The sequence below is a fragment of the Nomascus leucogenys genome, chromosome 22a (assembly GCF_006542625.1).
Source record: "Nomascus leucogenys isolate Asia chromosome 22a, Asia_NLE_v1, whole genome shotgun sequence".
Taxonomy (NCBI): domain Eukaryota; kingdom Metazoa; phylum Chordata; class Mammalia; order Primates; family Hylobatidae; genus Nomascus; species Nomascus leucogenys.
The window spans coordinates 2,278,473-2,298,952 of record NC_044402.1 but is presented as its reverse complement, the minus strand read 5'-3'; the positions used below and the strand labels follow the sequence as shown (position 1 = coordinate 2,298,952).

The window sequence follows — 20,480 nt, the reverse complement described above, 5'->3', positions numbered from 1 at the left end:
TGCTGAAATGAATCTAGGTTTATTTATAATTTTTTTTAGTAAGTCTGCTCTATCAAGAATGCAGAAACATCAAGCCCAATGATACAGTTTGCAAATAAAAAAGAAAGAATACAGAAACACAGCTGCCCTCTCAGCCATCTGCTTATTGCTTCCCTGGTACATGAAGCATTTATCCTCTGCCCTCACACCCCACTGATAGGGAGGTTCTGCTTTGCTGTCTTCTCCCGGGTACTTGACGGGAGACGGGAGCACGTGAGCAGTGACATTCAGAGCACTGTTGGTCATTACTGCCGGCGCAGACCTAGCTGTCTCCAGGGAAAGCATGCTGATCACCACACAGACCTGGCCCAGATGTTTCTGTCGACAGAGTGGCCAGTGGTCTGTGAGAGCCGCCTCAGCCTGGATGGAGTGTGGTGTTAGCCTGGCCTACAGGGGCTGTCCACAGGAAGGGCCAGGGTCATGGGAGGCAGAGCTACTTGAGAGGGAAGAACGCTTTAGAATTTTACAGTTTCAAAAAAGTACAAGAGAAAGTTGAAATATATTCAAGGCAAAACATAAGTCTGTTAGTTCTTTAGATTATGTGCTGTTGATAGTGGTTGTTCAGAGCTTCTATGTCATAGTTCTGGATGTCATGTGCTTTCTTACAGTCCAACTGTTACAACCACTCTAAAAAACCTTGGGGCACTTTACAGACGTCAAGGCAAATTTGAAGCTGCAGATACATTAGAAGAAGCTGCTATGCGGTCTCGTAAACAGGTTAGTCATACTTCTGTCCTTAACCGGCCCATGGGAACTTTGAATTGAATGGTTCTCTTTTACATGACTTTTATTGAAAGCTTGGTTTAGAAATAGAAAATGTTGATTATTTTAGTTTGAACAAATAAAGCTATATTGTTTAAAAGAGCATGAGGCCGGGCGTGGTGATTCACACCTTTAATCCCAGCACTTTGGGAGGCCAGCGTGGGCAGATCACCTGAGGTCAGGAGTTCGAGACCAGCCTGGCCAACATGGTGAAACCCCGTCTCTACTAAAAATACAAAAATTAGCTGGGCGTGGTGGCACACGCCTGTAATCCTGTAATCCCAGCTACTCGGAAGGCTGAGACAGGAGAATCGCTTGAACCTGGGAGGTGGAGGCTGCAGTGAGCTGAGATCATGCCACTGCACTCCAGCCTGGGTGACAGAATGAGACTCCGTCTCAATTTAAAAAAAAGCATGAGGCTGGGCACAGTGGCTCACACCTGAATCCCAGCACTTTGGGAGGCCGAGGTAGGTGGATTGCCTGAGGTCAGGAGTTCGAGACCAGCCTGGCTAGCATGGCAAAACCCCATCTCTACTAAAAACACAGTGCAGTGGCACAAGCCTGTAGTCCCAGCTACTCGGGAGAGTAAGGCAGGAGAGTCGCTTGAACTTAGGAGGCAGAGGTTGCAGTGAGCCGAGATAGCGCCATTGCACTCCAGCCTGGGCAACAGAGCGAGACTCCGTCTCAAAAATTAAAATAAAATAAAATAAAATAAAATAAAATAGCATGAATATGACCCCAAAAGCATGAACAGCAAAATAAAAACTGGATATGTTTGGATTCACCAAAGTTAAAAGCTCTTGTGCATCTAAGGACATCATCAAGAAAGTGAAAGGGTATTGAGTGTGGTGGTGAGCACCTGTAATTCCTGTGCTTTGGGAGGCTGAGGCGGGAGGATCCCTTGAGCTCAGGAGTTCGAAACCAGCCTGGGCAACATAGTGATACTTTGTCTCTATAAAATTTTTTTTTTTTTAATTAGCCAGGTGTGTTGGCCCAAGCCTGTGGTTCCAGCTATTTGGGAGTCTGAGGTGGGAGGATCGCTTGAACCCGGGAGGTGGAGGTTGCAGTGAGCTTAGATGGTACCACTGCACTCCAGTCTGGGCAGCAGAGCGAGACCCTGTCTAAAAGAAAAAAGAAAAAAAGAAAAAAGAAAAAGTGAAGGGACACCCATGCAATGGGGGAAGATATTTGCAAATGATGTATCTCATAAGGTTTTGGTATCCAGACAAAAAGACAACCCAATTAAAAAATGAGCAAAGGACCTGAATAGACATTTTACTGAAGATGATATACAGATAGCCAACAATCACGTGAAAAGATACTCAACATCTTTAGTCATTATAGAAATATTAACTGAAATCACAGTGAGATACTACCTCATCCCCACTAGACTGGCTATAATAAGCGAACAAATGGAAAATAACATTTTGGTGAGGATGTGGAGAGGCTGGAGCCTCATGTCTTCTTGCTGGTGGGAATGTAAAATGGTGCAGGCACTGGAGAAGTTTGATGGCTTGTCTAAAAGTTAAACTTAGAAAACCACATGACTCAGCAGTTGCAGTCCTAGGTATAGACCCAGAATAACTGAACACGGGCACACATCACTGTTCCCCTAAGGGGTCCTTTGTGTTTCCAGTTCCCTGCCTCCACCCTCACCACCTCCAAGGAACCACTGTTCCAATTTTTTTCCCTCCAGTGATTAAGAACTGTTTTTTTTTTCTTTTTTTTTTTTTTTCTAGCGAAGTATCTCAGAAATACTTAAGAAAATCTTAAGTGCTAATGGGTCAAACCATTTTCCCCTGCCTGGCTCACAGGGTCTTGACAATGTTCACAAACAGAGGGTGGCGGAAGTGCTCAATGACCCTGAGAACATGGAGAAGCGCAGGAGCCGTGAGAGCCTCAACGTGGACGTGGTCAAGTACGAGAGTGGCCCTGACGGAGGGGAGGAAGTGAGTATGAGCGTAGAGTGGAACGGGGTAAGTACAGTACACAGCGGGCACGTGCTCCGGGAGGCGCCCCCAAGTGGCGCTTGCCAGGCCTTCCTCCTGTCTCATGTGCTAGACCTTCTGCTTTTCTCAAATTAAGTGCCAATTAAGCTTTCTGTAAGTTCTTCACTTCTGCTAATACTGAAGTCTGTTATTTGTTTAAAGTGGTAATTTTCTCAGGAATCCATGAAAGCTGTTTGGCTTAACTTTGAGCACTTAAATGCTGATTGAGTGTCCTGGCTATTTAAAGCATGATCCCTATCTGGTTTCATTTTAATATCGGGATCAGTGTGGCAGATAACTAACTTGCTTCTTTAACTCACCCATTTCATTGCTAACTCCAGTGCTCCTAACTTCACTGACCAGGCCGCTCTAGATTTTGTTAGAATGAGTTGAAATGCTTTAAAGGGAGATGCTGTTTAAGTGGAATTTGTTTTTAGAAAACAGGTCAGAAACAAGAGCTTAGGTGGCTGCTCTCTTGATGTCCTGCCTCAGTCCTGAGCGTCCTGCATTTCCCCTGAGAGGGCGTCCAGATCTTTGGGGCTGGCTCTTCCTGGTTGCCAGCCCGCCATGTGCCTGAGAGGCTGCACAGGGCCCCCTCTGGGTTTACTGGTTTGCCCCTGGAAATTCCTAACCACTGCTGTTTATCCAGTGGTTGCCAAAGACCATGTGGCCTTCTGGACATTTTTTCTCCGGTGAATTTTTTAGCACATGGATATTTTTTTTTTTTTTTGATACATGAAGCTGGTGTCTTTGGTATTTTGCTTTTGTCAGGGAGAGTTGAAGGCAACATTTGACTCATCTAGGGGCACAGTTGGTTTTTTGAAGTTGCCGTAGTGCAGTTTGATTAGTTATAATTCTACAGATGTTCTGCCAAATTGTAGTTTTGGGCTTTCTTATAATGTAAATCCTTTTATTCTTTAGGATTTTCTATAGCTATAGCAATTTGGTAGGAGCTAGCATTCTAAATAAATATTTTATAAAAAATGTTAGTAGTAAAATTTGAGGGAGAACATTCTCTTTGACTGTCTTTATCTGGCAGCTTTCTTGCTTTGGTTTTTCTCTGTGCCAAGACAACCAATCAGCATCTGCTTTGCCCACTCAACCCCAGTTGGGCAGTAGTCTAAAACTGAAATCCTGGCCCGCAGGCCTCCCTGTCGCCCGCATTCTGTCAGAACTGTGTACTGTACTCTTCTCTTGGTTGCTGTCGTACCTGAATGCTTTGTATAGAAGGACAAGTCCTTTATCTAGGCTCTAGGAGCCAGGGTGCAGATTGTGATCCTCTCGGATGAAGTTCTGGAGGAAGTTTCTCGAGACAGTATTTCTAGGTCCATGTTGACATGAAATCATCTGATGATAAAATTGTGACGATTCAGAGCTCTGTTACCATCTTAAAGATGGACTCAGAGAGGAGGGAGAACTGCTCGTGTCCACTGCAGGGGGTTCGTGGGCAGGTGTCCCCGTCAGGCCCGCGGGCTGGAAGTGTCGCTGCTGTGGATGAAAGCAGCTGCTCCTCTGCGCGCCTGCTGGTTTCCTCCTTCCACGCTTCCTTTCTCACTTTGGACACCTGATTCTGTAGGCCATGCGCAGGCTGTGTTTCTGGTGTGTCCCTTTCCTGAGCAGTATACTTGGTAGCTCTGCAGGTTTGATGGAATTCATCCCGGGGTGCGTTGGCCACGGGTGATCTACCAAAACAGTTTGAGTTTTAAATTGTCCAGTGCAGTGGTTCCTAAACTCACTTTGTGCGTGGAGGCAGCCCCTCTTTAGATGGAGTCTTAGATAAAGTGAGTGAATTCACTAGGCGGGCAGCTGAGGCTGCCTCAGAGCCTTCACAGGAAGGCCTTGGCCTCCAACCCGATCTCCCCATAGCTCTAAGGTTCTGAGGAGGCAGAATGCTAAACTCGACCGACTTTTGATTTTCTTTTCCAAAGTACACTTTTTTTCCCCCTTAGACAAGAGTCTTGCTCTGTCGCCCAGGCTGGAGTGCAGTCGCGCTATCTTGGCTCACTGCAACCTCTGCCTCCTGGTTCAAGCAATTCTCCTGCCTCAGCTTCCTGAGTAGCTGGGATTACAGGCGTGTACCACCACGCCCGGCTAATTTTTTTATATTTAGTAGAGACGGGGTTTCACCATGTTGGCCAGGCTGGTCTCTAACTCCTGACCTCTTGATCTGCCCGCCTCGGCCTCCCAAAGTGCTAGGATTACAGGCATAAACCACCGACTTGTTTTTTAAAAGGTAGGGCAGTATGCACATAGGTATTAATTTTTAATCAACTTTATTGAGGGATAATTAGAGACAATAAAAGGAGCCCATTTTAAATGTTGTCTGATTTAAATATTAACACAGTGCAGGTCAGCACATTAGTTTGTCTTTATACAGATGTTAGAACAGAGTTTCTCATGCTGTTTCTGTTTAAATGAAAATTTCCCTGAGATTGCAAAGCAAACTGTTACCACTGTAGCCACTTATTTGTGTGCATCAAGATTTTTTTCAGTATTATTATGCAATTAAGTTAAAACAGAGAAATAAATTAGGTGTTGAGGTAAATGTTAAGACTATACCTTGCCGGGCATGGTGTCTCACACCTGTAATCCCAGCACTTTGTGAGGCTGAGGCGGGTGGATCACGAGGTCAGGAGATCGAGACCATCCTGGCCAACACGGTGAAACCCCCTCTCTACTAAAAATATAAAAGATTAGCTGTGCATGGTGGTGGGCACCTGTATTCCCAGCTACTCAGAAGGCTGAGGCAGGAGAATGACGTGAACCCGGGAGGCGGAGCTTGCTGTGAGCCAAGATCACGCCACTGCACTCCAGCCTGGGCGACAGAGCAAGACTCTGTCTCAAAAAAAAAAAAAAAAAAAAAAAAAAAAGACTATACCTGTGGCTGGGTGCCGTAGCTCATGCCTGTAATCCCACCACTTTGGGAGGCTGAGGCGGGTGGATCATTTGAGGTTAGTAGTTTGAGACCAGCCTGGCCAACATGGGGAAACTCTGTCTCTACTAAAAATACAAAAATTAGCCGGGCATGGTAGCAGGCGCCTGTAATCCCAGCTACTTGGGAGGCCAAGGCAAGGGAATCCCTTGAACCCTGGAGGCAGAGGTTGCAGTGAGCCGAGATGGCGCCACCGCACTCCAGCCTGGGTGACAGAGCAAGACTGTCTCAAAAAAAAAAAAAGAAAAGAAAACAACTATACCTGTTATCTATAACTTCAGATTTCAAATTTTGGGTTTTTATAAAGGCAGCTTTATTGTTCTTGTTTTGTTTATTAGAATAACTTGTTATGTATTTATATTGAGAAAATGTGATTTCGATTTTATTTATATACATATATGTTTATATACATATATATTTGTATACATTTATATACATATTTATATACATACATACATATATATATATATATATATATAAAATTTTTTTTTTTTTTTTTTTTTTGAGACGGAGGTTGCCCAGGCTGGAGTTAGGTGGCCCAATCTCCACTCGCTGCAACCTTTGCCTTCCAGGTTCCAGCGATTCTCCTGCCTCAGCCTAAAAGGCATTTTAATGCTTTTTAAAAGGTTGAAAACTACTACCATAGGGAAAAACATTGTGCTCCCTGTTGGGAAGTTACAGCTTCAGCAGAAGTGACTGCCAGGAATGAATGTGACAGCTTTTGATTAAGTTATAATAACCACATACACCAGATATTGGACTCAGTTTTTCTCAATATTCATAAGTAACATTTAAAACAAAGAGTTATGTGGTCAAAGAAAGGACAAACTGGTTAATGATAATCGTCCCCTGTGGGCCCTGAGCGTTGGTGTCACACAGAACTGAGAAGGAAATCAGGCGGTGACAGATGCTGGTAATGTGCAGGGAGTGTCTGGATCGGAGTCTCGACCTGGTGGGTGGTTTGTCCAGGGAAGGACAGTTCTCTTCTTTTAGGTACACACTGTAGGGACTATGATTAAACGACTTGACAGCAGCACTTCTGTGACCTCGTTTTCGTGTGATGCATGCAGATCTGGAAGCCGCTGTCACCGTGAGTCTCAGTTGGCTCTCTCTCATGGTCTTGCCTCTGAAAATGCAGCTGCACTGTGCACAGAAATCCTTTTCTGGTTAAAACTGGGCCTCCTATAACTGCTGTCCGTGTGGCTTCATGTTCATGGTGTGATGTGCATGTGTCAGCCACCAGCACCAGGTCCCTGTTGGGATGTGGGAGCCCCTTGGGCTGTCTCATCATTAAGCAGCTGTCTTTACAGTGGTCGCACGAGACACACAGAGCCACATCACACATGCTCTATCCTAGGTAGAGCCCGAGGTCTGCCTCCCAGCTGCGCCACCTTTGTCTGTCCGCAGGTCAGCAGCCTCTCTCCATCTTGCCATTCTTTTCCCATGTTACGATTTCTACACGTTTCGAATACACCAAATTCTTACCTAGGATGATTGGGGAATGGAATATATGGTTAGAAATAGATGAATTTTTATTTTTAAAAAATTACACTAAGGGCTGGGCGAGGTGGCTCATGCTGTAATCCCAGGACTTTGGGAGGCCGAGGCAGGTGGATCACTTGAGGTCAGGAGTTCGAGACCAGCCTGGCCAACATGGTGAAAACTCGTCTGTACTAAAAAAAACAAAAATCCGCCAGGCATGGTCGCGCGCGTCTGTAATCCCAGCTACTCAGGAGGCTGAGGCAGGGAATCGCTTGAACTCAGTAGGTGGAAGCTGCATTGAGCCAAGATCATGCCACTGCACTCCAGCCTGGGCAACAGAATCAGAATCTGTCTCAAATTACACTAGTAAGACAACTAGAATATGCCAAAAATAAATAAACTTAAAAAGCGCCAAATTATCTGAGATCCCACTGTATATAGATAATAACGATGACTGCATATTTTTAAACTGTGAACACATTATCCTATTAATCCTGCTCAGATAACCCACCTTTGTAATGTGAATATTCTTTCCCAGTAATATAAAGATGTAGACAGTTTCTTAAGCTGTTAGAATGCAGTGAATCCTCCCAGGTCCTGAAGTCCAGTTGAATGGAAATCTGTCTGGGCCAGGGCAGCCACCGGCCTTCCCCCTGGTTCTCACAGCCAAGGTCCTCAGGAGGCAAGTTCAGGGAAGCAGGCAGACTGACCCAGAGTGGGGCAGACCTGCTCCATTGCCAACCCCAGGTGTGGTCTGGATCTGCAGAGGCTCAGGGAGGAGGAGGCAGCTGGGTCGGACCCCAATTCTGGGACTCCTGGGCCCATTGCCCAGCTGTCAGCTGTCAGCTTGCTACTCCAGCAGCTGCAGAGGGGAGAGAGAGCGTGAGTGAGCGTGTGTGTGTGTGTGTGTCACATGAAATACTTTTGAATCTGAGTGAAACGAATCTTCTGTGTTCTGCCAAGTATTTAGTTCAGGTGTGTTATAATACTGCTGTAGTGTAGCACTGAGTTTTGAAATGAACAGCAAGGGCGGCACTGTTAACGACGATATGTTAGCATTTTAGCATCCTTTTTCTAAAGAGCAGCAAAAACTTATGTTTTCTTGTCCTCCCCACGTTTTTGAGGTGTTGGTAACAAGTGTTATTTTTCCATTTTAAAGATGAGAAAAATGAAGCTCGGGCTGGTTAAATGACTTGCTCAGCGTCCCATGGTGAGTCCGAGCGGGCGGGGCGCAGGCCCTGCTGTCTGGTGCTTCTGTCGAGACGTCGGCTTTCCAATCTGGCAGGACCCAGGACGCATTGCTGCCTGTGGAAATTGACTTTCTTTTGGATTATCAACTGCATGTTTAAAATGGGCTGTAGACTTTTAAAGTCCGTGGTTTCCTAAAGTTTCTGAAATGTCTAAAATGTGTTTTTAAGAGAATGAAAGTCATACCTGTAGCCTTTATTTTGGTCCCTATGTTTTTCATTGCATAATCTCCTTATGTACAGTTGCTTGTAAAGCCTTTTACACCAAGTGTCAAGGAGATTTCTAATACATTGCCAGTCTTTACGCTTAAAGTGTTGAAATTTACTTTGATGACCATTGGGAATGGACCAGTCTGGATTCTGTGAAATGCACCACGAGGCCCAGCACCTGCTTTATGCTGGGCTGGTAGAAGCAGGCAGAAGGTCATCCCAGTCCTAAAGCCACTCAGAAGGCTGCTGAGACTTGTGACCTAGAAATACTGTAAGCCAGGCTGTTATGCAGAGCCTGTTGCCTTTCCTCGCCGCGGTTTCACGTGGGTTTTCTCTCTCCTTTCTGTCTGACAGGCCTAGCCGCCCGTGACTCTCACACTGTCTCCTGCATGACGGGTGGCGTCTCCCGCAGCTTCCCTTCTCTCTCCAGTGCTGCGCGCTGTGTCTAGCAGCCCCTAGGATCTTGTCAGAGCTGCACCTCTCTGTGAACTGGCCATTCCTTTCGGTGCTGCTGTCCTTTTTGGGGGGGTTCCTGATTTCTGTATACATGTAGCTTTGCCAGATATGTACTTAGTAATATAAATTGTATTAATAAAATCCATTTACTGTGTAATACACGAGTTTAAAAATTAAGAGCGATTAGCTGTTCACTTTGATAACAGGTAGTTAAGTGTCACACAAGGTGTTGTTGCAATGGCATGACAGTGACCTGTTGATGTAACTAAGCCTTAGAGCAAGGCATGTGCCGCACGTGCTCCGTGGTACTTAGAGCCCTGGGGGCCCGGCTCGGACTCCGGGTCTCCCTAGGATACGCCCCAGTAGCATTTGCTGTGTAGTCTGTGTGTGAAATTTGGGCATTCTGCTTTTCTCTACTAATCTTGAAGTGCTCAGTGATTTGTGTATTTGTGTCTTTCTAACTTCTAATAAACTCACTCCGACTGACCTGTGTCTTGGTGTCTGTCTGCTTGGTAGAACTTCTCACTCTTTATCCATGAAACGCCACATGGCACAGCTGCTAGGGGTCATGGGGTGACAGTTCATCTCACCAAGGAGTTCCTTCCAAGAAGAAATGCTGCTGTATGCACATCTTCTTCACTCTGTGTTTTTTATTTTCATGTTCAGATACTGCCAAGTATTTCACTTATTAATACCTGAATCAATTAAGATGAGAGCTGGGCACTCTCACCTCCCTACCAGGTTGTCTGAGGATTTTTAGTTATTTGTATAGAATGAGCATTTTATTTAATTTTCCAACCACCTTGATAGTTAACATTTAATGAAACTGTTGTGTAAAATTTACTGAAGGAAACAGTACCTCCAACTATTGCATTTAGACGAAACTGTTGAAGAGCCTCTGTCAGATCCAAATGCTTTGGGTCCTGTACTGTGTTACTTGGGCCAGATGCTCACGTATCTGTTAAATGTGGAAGTCGATTTTGATGATATTCTTAGAAGCTGCTTTAATTTTCTTGAGACTTTGCGTGTTGGCTTTTGTCTCAAAATAGCGCGATTCACATTGCTTTTGGGATGCAATCACTTGTTTGAATGAGCTTCCTTATGTCCAAAGGTTTTCATGATCATTGGATTATCTTTAACGAAATTTAAAAAGAATAATTTCTAGTTAAAGCATATTCACGTACATGGTAATTGGTGGTTTCTGCAAGACTCTGTCAGCAGTGAGCTGCTGGCAAGCAGGGCGGCCTTGGTGGAGCTCTTATTTGCACCCGGTGTGGCTCCTGTGGGAGGGAGGGAGAACCACCTGCAGCTTCACGTTTGTTCACGTTTTTTTCAGGATGGCACTGGATCTTTAAAACGCAGTGGTTCCTTTAGCAAACTCCGGGCTTCCATTAGACGCAGCAGTGAGAAGCTGGTTAGGAAGCTGAAGGGAGGAAGTTCACGAGAGAGTGAGCCAAAGAACCCCGGGTAACTATCTCTTCCAGCTCTCCCGACTCCCCTGCACGCCGGCCGCTGGGCCGCTTCTCTTCCTAGCGCAGCCTTCCTCACCCACAGACTTCAGGAAGGACACTCCAGTTGGTTCCCGTATTCTCACAACGGAAGGGTTTCATAGTTGCCGCCTAGGTTTTTCCCAGGATAGGTTGAGAAGTAATTGGGTAACTTCCTGTTAGTGGCTAAAGGGCGAATACCTTTAAAAGAAATTTATGGAATTTTTCGATTCTGTCACATGTTCTAAGAAAGCCTTAGCAACAAAATGTGGGAATTTATATTAAAACATTGAGCATTTTGAACTTGTTTACTCTAGATATGCGTTATTTTTTAAATTAGCATTAGTTTAAATTCTTCAACATTTTTAATCTTTTAAATCAGATATGTTAGCTACGACTATATTAAATCTCATACAGTATTATAATAGGGAGAAAAATGGTTTCAAATAGGATCAGAACTTTTAAGACTTTATTATAAGGTGATTCTCAAAACCTCAGGCTTTTCATATGTTTAAAAAATGGTTTGAGTCAAGGGTCTTAGAGTCTTTTGAAAAATAACATTTAAGTTGTCAAAGGAATTTGGTTCTTAAGATATCCTTTGTTTTTTTTTTCTTTTTTTTTTTTTTTTTTTGAGACGGAATCTCGCTCTGTCACCCAGGCTGGAGTGCAGTGGCGCGATCTCGGCTCACTGCAAGCTCCGCCTCCCGGGTTCATGCCATTCTCCTGCCTCAGCCTCTCCGAGTAGCTGGGACTACAGGCGCCCGCCACCACGCCCGGCTAATTTTTTGTATTTTTTAGTAGAGACGGGGTTTCACCGTGGTCTCGATCTCCTGACCTCGTGATCCGCCCACCTCCGCCTCCCAAAGTGCTGGGATTACAAGCGTGAGCCACTGCGCCTGGCCCCTTTGTTTTTAATATGGTGCACAAAGTTGACAGATTGTCCCTGCCGCAGTGTCCAAGGTCACCTCTGGGCAGCTGCTCCTGGCTTGGACGTATTTCTCATGAGGCAGGCTTTTGCCAGCCATTCTGTGTAACTCTGACTTCCTAAATGGTACCGACTTTTTAGAGATTGATTCCTAGTAAAACTATTTTACAAGTGATCCCACTTTAAGTTCTGTGAGTAAGAAGTCTGATCACCTCAGGATGGTGAAACCGAGTTCTTCTGGAGAACATACTGGAAATAAAAAAGTTATCTGCCTGATCAGTTGTTTTGTTACTTTGTCTTTTTTTTTTTTTTTTTTGAGACGGAGTTTCGTTCTTGTTCTCCAAGCTGGAGTGCAATGGCACCATCTTGGCTCACTGCAACCTCCGCCTCCTGGGTTCAAGTGATTCCCCTGCCTCAGCCTCCCGAGTAGCTGGGATTACAGGCACACTCCACCACGCCTGCTAGTTTTTTGTATTTTTAGTAGAAATGGGGTTTCACCATGTTAGCCAGGCTGGTCTCGAACTCCTGACTTCAGGTGATCCTCCTGTCTTGGCCTCCCAAATTGCTGGGATTAAAAGCTATTTAAAAAAAAGTATGTCCACTTTTTCATCCCTCCCAGTATCCCTGATAACCTAAGCCCTTAGAACTGCTGCCATACACGGCCAGGGTGCGGGGTGGCCAGAGGTGGCCCAGCCCCTTGGTAGTAGGGCTCATCGTCTTGTCTGCTTGGTGTCCCTGTGGGAGTCTCTGTTGAGGATGGAGACTTCTCTTCGTGGCTGTGAGAGAGGTGCAGGCCTGAGGCAAGAGGAGTGACGTGGCTTTTGTAAGGAGCTTCTCACAACTGTTTTCCAGCCCATTTCTAGAGAGGGAGTTTTAGGAGCCCCACGAATGTTCATTCAGAAAACTCCCTGGAAGATCCCAGGGTTTGAAGACTGGACTTCTGGAAGTTTATGGGGACTTGGCAGCAAATTGCTTACAATGAAACAAATGAACTCTTATTTGGGGGAAAGAGATTTTAAATTGCCTTTGGAATAGTGATCTTATTTTAAAATGTTTACAGATTTCCAGAACCAAAATGATAGATTCCTATCTGCCTCTTGATGAATTTTGAGATTGCACATTTCTTCTTACAGCGTTGAGAGGGTCTGAGCAGTGCTGCGTGACTGCTTGGTGTCCCTCCCTTGGAATGATGTGATGAGTCACGCAGTAGCTCTCAGATCCCCTTCAGGAATTACATGATGCCCCAGAGAGAGCATTCTGGACATTATTTAATTCCTGGAGGGGAACACACGGATTGTTTGAGGTTCTTAAGTTTTGAAGCCTGTTAAGTGCAGAGTCCAGTTCTGGTGCTGAGTGTTGTAACTTGGTCCACACTCCCACATGACAGCTCTCAGAATTGTTCTGTTTTTTCGTGTTTTGTGTCTTTGCCGTGATAAAAATGTAGCAATGTGTGACCAGTTCCCAGTGTTAGAACTGTGGTCAGTGTTCATGGGGCTATAGCACTGCCAGCCTGACCCATGTGACATAGATGCACACACTTGCACGGACTAACGTTTTCTACATGACTTTGGAAATTGCATCCCGTAAAATGCATACAACTGAATAATCTTTCCAAATGAGAGTGACTGTTTTTATTAACTAGACAGTAGTCTCAGACATCTTTTGGAGGGTTTGTTCAGACAGAGACTGTAAGGCCCCACCCCTGAGTTTCCAATTCCTGAGTCCCTGATCTCAGAATTTGCATTTCACACAAGTTCCCACGGTGCTGGGGCTGCCGGCCCGGGGCCACTTTTTGAGAATCGCTGAAGGACCAGGGTGTTTGCAGCTTGCTGATTGGCTGACTCCTAACAGTTACTGTACTGAAAGGTTTTGAATGCAACGTGTTCAAACAGGAAGAGACGTTGAGGATTCGAATTGTTCTTTCGTTTCGTAAAAGGGGGTTTGAGGGAAGGTTGTGTAGCTCTTTTAAAAAGAGTTAATGGCGGCCAGGTGCAGTGGCCGATGCCTGCAATCCCAGCACTTTGGGAGGCCTAGGCAGGTGGATCACTTGAGATCAGGAGTTTGAAACCAGCCCGGCCAACATGGCAAAACCCCGTCTCTACTAAAAATACAAAAATTAGCTGGGCCAGGTGGTGCATGCCTGTGGTCCCAGCTACTCAGGAGGCTGAGGCAGGAGAATCACTGGAACCCAGTGGGGCAGAGGTTGCAGTGAGCCAAGATCACACCACTGTACTCCAGCCTGGGCGATGAAGTGAAACTTCGTCTCAAAAAAAAAAAAAAGAGTTAATGGCCACTTTATGGCAAGAATAATTGAGTATGTCAGATGATAATTTACTTGTGATTTGGTTTGATTTTATCGTTTGTTCTTGAGTGGTTCTGGGTGGAGGAAAACCTGTTGAGGCTCCAGCAGTGTCTGCTGTGGGCTTCACTGGGGTGTTTTTGTTTTGTCCTGGTTGGGACATTTTAGGGGTGAGTTTTGCTTGGGGATAAGGAAACTCAGGTCTTGCTTTTGGTGCAGTTGTTCGGCAGGGGCTGGCTGAGTATCTGCCATGTGCCAGGCGCTGTGCTCACAGCACTGCTGACACACGGGCGGGTGCCCTGGGCTTTCAGCCTCATCCCGGTATCCTGTGTGAGGCTGTCCCTGTCACCCCTCAAGCCTGTGCCTCAGCCTCACAGCCGCCGTCCTTGGCTTGCCCAGGAACTGCTGTGCTCACGTTCGCCGTCCATGTTGCATGCAGTTCACGTTCAGAATTTAAGTAACCCTCAGTATCGGCTGCTTTAGCTTTAAAACTTCAGGTGAGTTTATGTTCAAAGGCATCCATGGTGGTTAACAATGATAGTCATTTTATGACTATCCATCATTTAAGTTATAGATTATTTATAGGCTATTTCATCAAGTATTTTAAATACATCAGATGGAAGGAAAAGTAAATATATGTATAAATCCCTGTATTTCTTTAAATGGAGAGCCATGACTTTATTTTAAATTTTGCTTTCTAAGTAGAGAAATACTGGCTTTAGAGTTTATTTTACTAACAATAAAGTTGATTTCCCAGCTTTTAATATAGAAAGATAAAAGACAGTATATTTATGCATCTTCTCTTAGCAATGAGTTTTGAGTGTCTCTTCATGATCCCTTAATGGTGATGAGTCTGACATGAGCCCTTGAGCGCCCTCCCTGAAAATCATCAGACTGAAGGCAGAGCCTCTCTGCTCCCAGATGGTTCACCTTTTATTTTATTTATTTATTTTTTTTCTGAGACAGAGTCTTGCTCTGTCACCCAGGCTGGAGTACAGTGGAGTGATCTCAGCTCACTGCAACCTCTGCCTCCTGGGCTCAAGTGAATCTTGTGCCTCAGCCTCCAGAGTAGCTGGGATTACAGGTGTGTACCACCATGCCTGGCTAATTTTTTGCATTTTTAGTAGAGACAGGGTTTCACCATGTTGCCCAGGCTGGTTGTGAACTCTGGGCTTCAAGTGATCCACCCGCCTCAGTCTCGTCTCCCAAAGTGCTGGGATCATAAGCATGAGCCACCACGCCTGGCTTTTTTTTTTGGAGTCTCCCTCTTGCGCAGGCTGGAGTGCAGTGGCATGATCTCAGCTCACTGCAACCTCCGCCTCCTGGGTTCAAATGATTTTCCCGCCTCAGCCTCCCAAGTAGCTGGAATTACAGGCACATGCCACCATGCCCTGCTAATTTTTTGTATTTTGGTAGAGATGGGGTTTCACCGTGTTGCTCAGGCTGGTCTCAAACTCCTGAGCTCAGATTGCCTCCCAAATTGCTAGGATTACAGGTGTGAGCCACCACAGCTGGTCTTTTGTTTTGTTTTGTTTTGTTTTGTTTTAAAGAGAGACAGGGTCTTGCTCTGTCTCCCAGGCTGGAGTGCAGTGGTGCGATCATGGCTCACTGCAGCCTTGACCTCCTGGGCTCAAGTGATCCTCCACCTCTGCCTGACGAGCAGCTGGGACGACAGATGTGTGCCACCACACCGGGCTAATTTTTTTATTTTTATTTTTGTAGAGATGGGGTTTCCCCATGTTACCCGGGATGGTCTTGAACTCCTGGGCTTAAGTGATCCTCCTGCCTTGGCCTTCCAAAGCGTTGGGATTACAGGCTTGAGCCACTGTACCCAGTCTAGATGAGCCACTTTTTAAAAGTGCAAGTCTAAGGACATTTTGAGTTTGCATATGGTACTTCGAAAGAAGCATTTTGCTGTGAAAGATGCAGAGAAGCTGTGGTCTTTTCTCCTGGGCACTAAATAGAGTGAGACATAGGACTCCCCTGTTACCCAAGCAAGATGAAGACAAGGTCCCGAGAGCCCCCATTGTCACAGAGGCCTTGGAGGGGGCTTTGCCTGTGCTTCCTGTTGCTGGTTGACCGATGTGCTGATCGTTTGTCCTTGCATGTCCGTGTCCGGGTTGCAGCATGAAGCGTGCCAGCTCTCTGAATGTCCTTAACGTGGGTGGCAAGGCTGCTGAAGATCGCTTTCAAGTAAGGAGCCTACCCCGAGTTGTGTCCTAGGCTGCCCAGACCATGCTGGCAGGTCTGCTGCAGACCCGTGCCCAGCCCCTGCTTGGCCCCTGCTCGGCCCCTGCTCCTGCAGAGGGCTGGGGCCGCTGCCACGTCTGTTCCTAGACAGACAGTTGTGACAGTAGTATTTTTAATATTCTGCTTAACCACCGATTATGTGAATTATGGCCATGTTCACACTGTGAACATTCTCAGAATATTAATGATCTCAAATGGTCTTTAAAAATAGTTTAACCTAATTAATTTATTCTGTTAAAGTACTATCAAAGCTTGACCAATTACTAGTTTGTATGATTAGTTTGTTTGATTTTAGCCTCTACTAAGTTTATAACTATTAATAATTCTCTACTTAAGCTGCTGTTCAGTGTTCAAAACTATTCAAAACTCTATTAACATGATGACTAACGTGTTGTCAATTTGACACTAAAATCTTAAGCACTTGGTGAAGCTGTTCAGGTCTCACGCAGACACATCAGGTTTACATCTGAAAGTACTGCCTCCCTTCCCCATCACGGAGGCCCTTTCGAGTCTTCATTCATTCGCCCTTTGTGTGGCTGTCAGCGGCTGGCCAGGTGCCTGAAAGTACTGGCTCCCTTCCCCATCACGGAGGCTGTTTGAATTTTCATTCACTCCGACCTTTGCTGTGGCTGTCAGTGGGTGGCCAGGTGCCTGGAGCCCGCCCGGCAGCTCGAGCTGTTGGGACTCGGCAGTCCCTGCCCCTGTGCTGGTGCTGAGAGCTCGCGACAGTGGCCAGGCACTGCCCTCCCAGTTGTCCAGATCCACTAATCCTCGCAGACAGGCCAGTGCCCCGACCTATCCCCCAGCACTCTTGGGAGGCAGCCACCTCGGGAAAGCTTTTCCCCAGCCCCCTTCTCGGTGGCTGCTAAAGAGGCTTGTAGGGTGCTGGACATACTGCTTGAAGCACCCGTAATGACGAGAGGAAAGAAAGTCTCTTCATTTTACAGGGTTCTGTGGCTGACCCAGTGTTTTGCCCTCTGGTTTCTTGGAGTTTCCACATGCACATTGACCCCTGGGCCTCTCGAGTGCCAACCTAGATTTAGCTGTGCAGCTGGTACTGTTAGGCCTGAGGCCATTTGAAGCTGGCATCATTTGAAGTCCTGGTTAAGTGTAATTTTTCTATTTGTTTTTTCATGCAGGAACGAAATAATTGTCTGGCCGACTCGCGAGCTCTGAGTGCCAGCCACACTGACCTGGCCCTCTGAGGGCCGGCAGGGCTAGGTAACCTGCCTTGGGAGTGTGAGACCGCCCCGCCCTGCCACGCCCCTCACCGCCCTGCCCGGAGGCGCCAGCCGCACTCCTTGGCTTCCTTTCCTAGATAGTGACGTCCACCAACCTTGGAGGTGCCTTTTCAAAACACCCGGGCGGCTGTGCCCCAGCATTCTGTTACCTGGCCTGCAGCCCCAGTGCCAGGAGCCGCCCCAACCGTGAGCTGGCCAGGCTGGCTCAGGGAGGCCGAGGCGGCACTGAGGTGGCTTCAGCATGCTGGGGATTGGTTCCTGCTCACCGATGCTGTTGCATTTCCTGCCTGCCACCTTTTTGCCATGACACCAAACTCTCTTTTAAATTGTAATATTGTAATAAGGCTGTAAATTAAGAATCTGGAAACATAAAGTACCCCTTTCAGAATGATAGGCATTTAGTGATCTATGGCAGTAAAGCCTGAAGCTCAGCAGACACTGGTCAGTGGGAAGTGAATTCCTTCCCAGCAGGAGCATCTTCCGGGTCTCTGTTTCTGAGGTCCCCATGCCTGTGGCCCTGGGTGCCTGGGGCCCCATGCCCACCTCTTTTGAGCAGTGTTCTGTCTCCCAGATGCCCCTGCACACGAAGCCCATAGAGACGTGCATTTCATTTTTTTTTTTTTTTTGAGACAGAGTCTCACTCTGTCGCCCAGGCTGGAGTGCAGTGGCCCGATCTCGGCTCACTGCAAGCTCCACCTCCCATGTTCACGCCATTCTCCTGCCTCAGCCTCCCGAGTAGCTGGGACTACAGGCACCCCCCAGGCGGATCACGAGGTCAGGAGATCGAGACCATCCTGGCTAACACGGCGTTTCACTTTTTAAAAGCTTAAGCTTTATAGAATGAGGGAGCATGGTGGACTCTGACAGGAACCTTTGCAAATCAATGCTGAGGCCGTATTTCTTAGCCGTCCACAGACTAGTCCATAGGTAAAGAGCATACAAAACAGATGCTGAGGTGATCAGTGATTCTAAAGGCTGAAGCTCAGAAGCGCCACCTCCATGCCAGCCAACTAGGCTGCGGGATGGAGGGGCGGTCTGTGAAACACCGGCCATCGCGTGAAAGGTCAGCTTGCCGCTGTCATGTAACAGGGCGGGTGGCGGCACAGCAGAGGCTCACACTTGTCGCCTTCAGCCCCTAGAAGCTCCCTGTGGGGCACAAAGGCTGGGGACAGAGTGTCCCGGGGTTTTGTTACAAGGCTAGACTTTAAAATACCTTTAAAAGTTTCATTTCATCCCATCTCACGTCGCAGGACTGCTGTGTTTGTGAAAACACGTGGTTCCACAAGACAAGCTCCGTGTAGTCACCAGCGAGTGCCTGGCACAGGAGCTGCCCTGTGGAGCCAGCGTTGTCCCCGAGCTGCTCACCTGTGGCCGTGGCTCCTTTTCTGAGGCTCCTGACTCCATTCTTGGAGATTCTGATGGATCAGGAGCTTACTTTCTAAATGCTACATAGAGGTGTTAAAGAAAATTTGATAGGTTCTGTAATAGTGGATGGGATTAAAATAAAAAATGTTAGATTATATATATATATATATATGGCTGGGTGCGGTGGTTCATACCAGTAATCCTATAATCTTAGCACTTTGGGAGGCTGAGGCGGGAGGATCACTTGAGCCCAGTTCAAGAATAGCTTGGGCAACATAGCGAGTCCCTGTGTCTACCAAAAAAACCCCCATATATATATAATTTGGCGGGTTGTGGGAAGCCACCCCCCCAAAATAAAGGGGGTTGTACAGCTGCTTCCCTTGACAGGTGCTGTGGCTGCCCCTGTAGTGGGCTACGTCTGTGCCACAGGCAGGAGGGCTCCGGAGCTTCCCTTGTGGTGGGGGTGCCTTGTCCCTGTGAGGATGTGAGCAGAGTTTGGAACCCAGACAGCTTCCCTTAGTGACAGTTATCTGTAAAGGAAAAAGGGCATTTAGAAGGAATAAATATAGGGCTGAATGTGGAGTTGAATTTTAACCTCTTCAGTCTGATGGGTGCAGACGAGGTTGTGTGGGGCCTCTGTGGAGCCTGCTCTGGCTTCCAGCCATGGGACTTTAGGGCCGAGGTGGCCTCTGCAGCACTGTGGCTGTGGGAGCATTGTGTGTTGGGGTAAGAGAAGCCAGGGGGCCTCCCTGAAGCCAGCTCGTAAAGGAAGGTTCGTGTTTCAGAGAGGGAGGTAGCAAGGGAATCTGAGTACCTGAGTCCCCGATGTTTGAACCCCCCCCACCCAATAGAAGTGCAGTGATTTAAGCCATTTCCCATATGGCGGTCTGAATTTTTCCCTTCAGAGGAGAGAAGTGGTGGGCCCAGCCATCCCTCCTTCTCTGTGTTCTTTCTGGTGAGAGGAACCCCGTGTGAGAGTCACACCTGTTTCTTCAGAGTTGCTGTCAAAATAATCACTGCACCCCCCACGGCAGCCACGTGTGCAGCCCCCGGCCCCAGCAACCATGGCATGGGAGCGTCTGGGTCTGCGGGCGGACAGCCTATCTCTGGGTAGTCAGTGCAGCTGTGGCAGAAACCAGGCCCCTGGGGAGGTCCTGTGACATGAATGCTTCCCTGAAGCAGCAGCAGTGTGCGGCTCAGGGGTCCTCAGAGGCCGGTGGTGCCCGCGGGTGGCACGGGGCACTCTCATGGGCAGCACCTGGTCTTGTGTTTACAGTATTGGAGGGATTCACATCGTTATTTTCTGGATTAAGCTGCTAGGCATATCATGTAATTAGAAATTCAGTGTTTATAGTAAGATGTATTAAACATTGCTAATGAGGTATGGTTACAGTCTGTAACAGGTTTTCCATTGTCCTAACTGTATGGAATTTTCCTGGAGGGTGTCATTAGCTTCTGTTTGCACTGACTTGCGAGCTGTGGTCAGATTTCTGAATGCTGTAGCACACTTACCAGCTCTGACCATGTCTTGCTAGGGCCGGCAGGCTGCGTGTGCAGCGGGGCCAGCTGTCTTAGGGCTGGTAGGTAGACCTGTATTCTGTTTACAATTAGTTCCCCAACATTGTGGGGAAGAATTTAAGTGGTTTTAGTGTTTTATAATATGGTGAGGCAATGAGGGTCAGGGCGTGTGGTCCCTGAGGGAGGGTCTTCAGGGCAAGACCCGTGGCCCTGGCCCGGGGCTGTGCTCCCCAGGGCGTGGTGCCTCCCTAAGGGGATGGTCAGTGCTCCTGGGACTGC

The 20,480-nt window shown here is 47.0% G+C and overlaps 1 protein-coding gene across 16 annotated transcripts in view; it reads left to right on the top strand.

The window, feature by feature from the left end:
• Positions 1–20,480, top strand: part of KLC1 (kinesin light chain 1) — a 64,553-nt gene that overhangs the window by 39,466 nt on the left and 4,607 nt on the right. The window contains exons 12-16 of one of the 16 annotated variants that reach the window (XR_004027997.1): positions 648–756; positions 2,616–2,750; positions 10,453–10,583; positions 15,954–16,020; positions 17,217–17,298. Coding sequence is in view for 14 of the 16 variants with exons in the window: in XM_030803751.1 (XP_030659611.1) it covers positions 648–756; positions 2,616–2,777; positions 10,453–10,583; positions 15,954–16,020; positions 17,217–17,282 (535 nt within the window). In the remaining 2 variants the exon portion in view is untranslated. Of the gene's footprint in view, positions 1–647; positions 757–2,615; positions 2,778–8,362; positions 8,414–9,014; positions 9,603–10,452; positions 10,584–15,953; positions 16,021–17,216; positions 17,712–20,480 lie in introns of those variants that run through there. The other 15 variants (XR_004027996.1, XM_030803754.1, XM_030803751.1 and 12 more) reach the window with 15 other exon arrangements.